Here is a 5179-nt window from a genome sequence, read left to right on the forward strand (position 1 = left end):
GTTTTCACAGCTGATATTGAGCTTCTCCAGCAGTTCTTTCCACAGATGTAATCGATCTGATTCCTACGCATACCATCAGGTGAAGTCCATGTATATAACCAGCATTTATGTCTCTTAAAAACATATTTGCAATGAATAAGTTATTGTGCAAAATTCAATCATCCTCTCTCCAGCTTCATTTCTGTCACCAAGTCCATGTTTTCCAGCTACTGAATCTTCTTCTCTATTCCCAAATTTTGCATTCCAGTCACCCATTATTATCAATGCATCTTGATTGCATATTTGATCGATCTCTGGCTGTAAAAGTTGGTAAAAATCTTCTATCTCCTCTTCCTTGGCTCTGGTTGTTGTGCATATATCTGAATGATAGTGGTATCCACTGGACTTCCTTGTATGCGTATGGATATTATCCTGTCACTCACAATATTATACTTCAAGATGGATCTAGCAATGGCTTTCTTAACTATGAAAGCAACCCCATTTTCCTCACCTTTTCATCTCCAGAGTAATATATCATATGATCATCCGACTCAACATGCCCCATGCCAGTCCATCTCATCTCACCAATGCCTAGTATGTCAATATTTATGTGTTCCATTTCTTCCTTAACAATATCTAATTTTCCTACATTCATTTACTTAGCACAAATAAAATGTGCAAACAAGCTTTCGATTCATTTTCTTCACTGCACAGTCTGGCATTGGGATTGATGACTCTCATGGCCAGCGGGGCTGCTCTTTCCACAATGGCTTTGCGGTTCTTGGAGGAAACATCGTGCGCGATCTCCGCACTGGAAGATTTGTTGCGCATCAGCAGCCCCTCCAGCTCCTTGATATTGTGGACTAGGAATGTGTGGAAGCCACGGGGCATCATGTGCTTTGTCTTCTTGTTGTTCCTGTAACAAATGTTGGGCATCAAGATCTGGCCCTTAAATCTTCTCCAAATTCTGTTGTCAATGCCTCTGGGCTTGCGCCGATCATGCTTAATTTTGACATAACGATCTGACTGGTGATGGATGAACTTCTTGGTCCTCTTTTTTACAATCTTTGGCTTCACCAGGAGTCTGAGGGCAGTCATTCTGCCAGTGGGAGATGACGGCCACCTCCATAGAAAGCGCGGAAGGAGAGAGAACGGCCGGGAGCTCACATTCTTCAGTACTATCTAATGGCTACTTGTGTTCCTTTCTTTTTTTTCCCCCCTGTGAACTTGCTACTTATATCTTTGGCTCATTTTTCTGTTGTTTCTCTATTTCCCATTCCCTTGAATGAGTGCTATTGATTTAAATTTTAAATGTGTTGCAAATATTGTCTCTAGTCTATCATTTGTCTCCCATTTTTTTTCTTATTTTAATGATAATGCTTCTAGAACTGTTTTATTTGGCATACTGTTGATGATATTGTATTATGCTCTGTGTGTGTGTACAAAATCATGTCAGAGAAGTGACCCCAATCTTACTAAGTATTTTCTAAATAATAATCAGGTAAGCCACCTGCCTCTGGAAACTCTACGAACTTGGTGAAATGAAGACAGTTATGGAAAGGCATTTAGGTCTTTTGTTCATATAGTCACTATGAGTCATGCTTGATTCGATGGCAATCAAGAACAACAACAACATTTAATATTAACAAATACATTATTAACATCTACTGATACTGTCATAACATTTTCCCTACTTTATAAAAATACAATAAATTCTTAAAAGATCTTTTCTAATAAAACCCATCAGAGAGTTTCTGGGACAAACTCTACTCAGGAGATGAAGTCTTGAGGAATCTGAGATAGTAAATTCCTGATATGTTATTTTCTTGCTCTCTCACTCATTACCATAGAAACAGAACCAACCCATAGCTAACCCTCCATTGAGTTTCTCAAACTGTGAATCACACCGGAAGAGAATGCTCATCTTTCTAACTCAGAGTCACCAGTGAATTCAAACTGCCAGAGAAGAGTGGCCTTTGAGTTAAGAGTGCAACTCTTCACAGACTAGGCAACTAGAGCTCTTTTTGCTCTGAACATACCACCTGTCAGTTAATAAAGCTTATCTTTCTCCACTGTTCTGATGTGGGATAACCACTCAAATCTTCATGCAGGGCCAAACTTAAGAATGATCACCAAAGACCCTGTGTGTGCTGAGTCCTTTTAGGCCACCAGATTCATCACACATCACAGTCCTCTCTATGCTAGTCTTCCAGCCACATAATCATATTTTCAGAATACTGATATAGTTGGCTTCCTCCAGAACGGAGGGTCTTTCAATGTTTATTTTTGTATCTAGAATTTTTTTCTTCAGCCCTAGTTAACAGTTAACTTCTGGTCATTATTTAAATCCTAGATAAATTATCATTTGCTCAAGGAAGCCTTCACTGAGCTCCATGATTAAGAAATATTTCTCCCTTATAACTCTAACATGCTGACTCAAACCCCACAGCCATTAAGTGAGTTCCACTCCTTGGTGAGCTCCATTGGGTTGTCAAGGCAGTACATCTTTACAGGAGGAGACTGTCTATCATTTTCTCATCGGACAGCTGGTGAACTCAAATTGCCACTTTTCAGATACAGCGCAATACACAGTAGACAATACTACCAACGTTCCTTCTCTATGTTGAAATTCTTAATTTTATAATGTTGACTTTTGTTATTCCATGATAAAAATCTGGATGCTTATCTCAGACTATCGATTTCATCAGCCTAGATTTGTTATTGCTGTGGGCCATCGAGTTGCCTGCCACTCATAGGAACCCTATGTACAATAGCTCTGGCTCTTACCCTATCTTGAGCCAATCTCATGATGTTTGACACACCTACTCTCATTACCCGAGTTATTGAGTCAATCCATCTCATTCAGGGTCTTCATCTCCTATGCTGCCCCACTACCCTTCCAAGCATGATGTTCTTCTTAGAGATGGGTATCTCCTGGCAACATGCCCAAAGTAGGTGAGATGGAGCTTCAAAACCCTTCCCTCCAAGGAGAAAGTATTCAGGTTGTATCTCTCTCTGTTAAGAAAAAGCTGTTATGAGATAGTGAGGAGATAAATACAAAGAGATATGATGGTAAAAAGAAACATTTGGAGGAATTTGTAGGACTAAAGAAAAGGGAATGGTGCTCTCGTAGCATAATTGGTAAAGACTACACTGCGTACCCAAAGGTGTTGCTGTTGTTGTTATGTGCCATCGAGTCGTTTCCGACTCATAGCGACCCTATGCACAGCAGCTCTAAACCCTGCTCTATCCTGCGCCAACCGCACCGCCTCTGACACACCCATCCCGATTACCCCAGTCACCGAATCAATCCATCTCATAGAGGGTCTTCCCCTCCTGCGCTGTCCCTCCACCCTCCCAAGCATGATGTCCCTCTCCAAGGACCCATCCCTCCTGGCAACATGTCCAAAGTATGTCAGACGAAGCCCCAGAATCCTTGCCTCCAAGGAGCAGCTTGGTTTAATCCTCTCCAAGATGGATCTGTTTGTTTTCCTGGCAGTCCAGGGTACATTCAGTACCCTTCAGGCTGTTTGAATTCACCAGCTAGATGGGTATCTTCCATCATGAGATTTACAGCCCTGAAAACCTTCTGGAAGGTATGCTATGAGTCCAGCTCTAATTTATGCCACATATAACAACAACAAGAGAAAAGCATGATGTACTGTAATAATAATTAAAAAATCCAAACGTGTTATAAACTTAAAAAAAATGAATCTAAATGGCATTGTCATTAATTACAGTAATAATTAAGCTGTATAGATAGGAAAATGGTATTGACACTGCCAGAAACAAAGAATTCAAGTGAAAACCTGAATTCAAGTGAAAATCAAGGATATGTTCAGGTTCTAGATATTTTAAGCTTGAGAAAATAGTGGAATTGATTTTGCGGAGAAATAAAAAAAGGTTAAAAATAAAATGAAATAAAGTTATTCAGCAATGGTAAAGCCTCAGGTGAAGGTAAATGACTTAAGTACGTAGGAGTCTCTCAGCAAAGTTTTTTTTACTCTCCCTTACACTGTTTAGAAATCCACAGAAAGTAAAGAGGCTTGATCCAGGGCTGTTAATTGACAGTACAAACAGGATACTGAGATGTTAACATTGTTCTTATTCCCCGAAGTGGGAAGTAAGCCAAGAACTCATTTGGAGCTCAACCAAATGGTTTGTGTACAGGTGCCATAGGCAGTTGTTCTGGTTATGAACAACCCTGTTCATGTCATTTATAGTATTAAAAGGCAGGTGCATATGTAATGAAAATATATAAAGACATAATAACAGAATATTGTTAGTTGCATTTTAAGAGACAATCTAGAGGGGAGTGGGGTGGGTATTTGTATAGTGAAAAAAAGACTGCAATCACATAATATATGTCAATGATATAAAAATGACATTGATTGCTTTTGTACTCAGTCTTTGAGCTCAGAAATCTCTTGGGTGCTTCAAACCCTTTGTTTCCCCTCATAATGAAGTGGCAATCATTGAATACAATAATGATTCTACATATATTTATTCTGCATGGTGGTCTTCACTACAAAGGAGACACCAAACTCACACCATAGTAGTGTGCATGAGAATAAGGAAGATTCTGCATTTAAGAATATTGTGCAAGTTTACACATAGTCTGAGTATAGAAATAGAACAGTTTTTCATGATGAATGTGGTTTGTTGTTGCTGTTAGGTGCCTTTGAGTCAACTGTGAGTCATAATGACCCTATGAATAACAGATTTGAATCTTGCCCTATCCTGTGCCATCTTCATCTCTGATATACTTGAGTCTATCTATACAAGCACTATGTCAATCCAACTCATTGAGGGTCTTTCTCTCCTTCGCTCACTCTCCACCTTTCTCAGCATGATGTCTTTTTCCAAGGACTGCACTCTCCTAACAACATGCTCCAAATGTGTGACATGAAGTTTCGCCATCCCTGCCTCAAAGGAGTACTCTGGTTTCACTTTCACCAAGTGTTTGTTCTTTTGGCAGTCCATGGGATACTCAGTGCTTTTCTCTAACACCACAACTCAAAGGCTAAGATCCTTTTGTCATCGTTATATATTGCCCAACATTCAGATGCATAGCAAAGTAACTGAAAAGAACATGAGTTGGATCAGGTGCACCTTAGTCTTTTAGCAGACATCCTTGGCCTTTAGCAGCTTGAAGAGAACTTCCCAATGCAATATATCTTTGATTTCTTGACGGCTGTTA

The 5179-nt window shown here is 39.6% G+C and overlaps 1 protein-coding gene across 1 annotated transcript in view; it reads right to left on the reverse strand.

Moving 5' to 3' along the window:
* The window catches only part of LOC102872373 (60S ribosomal protein L32-like), a 1998-nt gene extending 921 nt beyond the window's left edge, over nucleotides 1-1077 (reverse strand). Inside the window, exon 1 of the mRNA XM_006883781.1 lies at nucleotides 663-1077. Within this exon, the coding sequence (XP_006883843.1) occupies nucleotides 663-1077 (415 nt within the window). The remainder of the gene's footprint in view (nucleotides 1-662) is intronic.
* Nucleotides 1078-5179: the final 4102 nt, after the last annotated feature.

The sequence above is a fragment of the Elephantulus edwardii genome, unplaced genomic scaffold, assembly GCF_000299155.1.
Source record: "Elephantulus edwardii isolate Elephantulus edwardi_28Jun2011 unplaced genomic scaffold, EleEdw1.0 scaffold00029, whole genome shotgun sequence".
In the NCBI taxonomy this organism is placed as follows: Eukaryota; Metazoa; Chordata; class Mammalia; order Macroscelidea; family Macroscelididae; genus Elephantulus; species Elephantulus edwardii.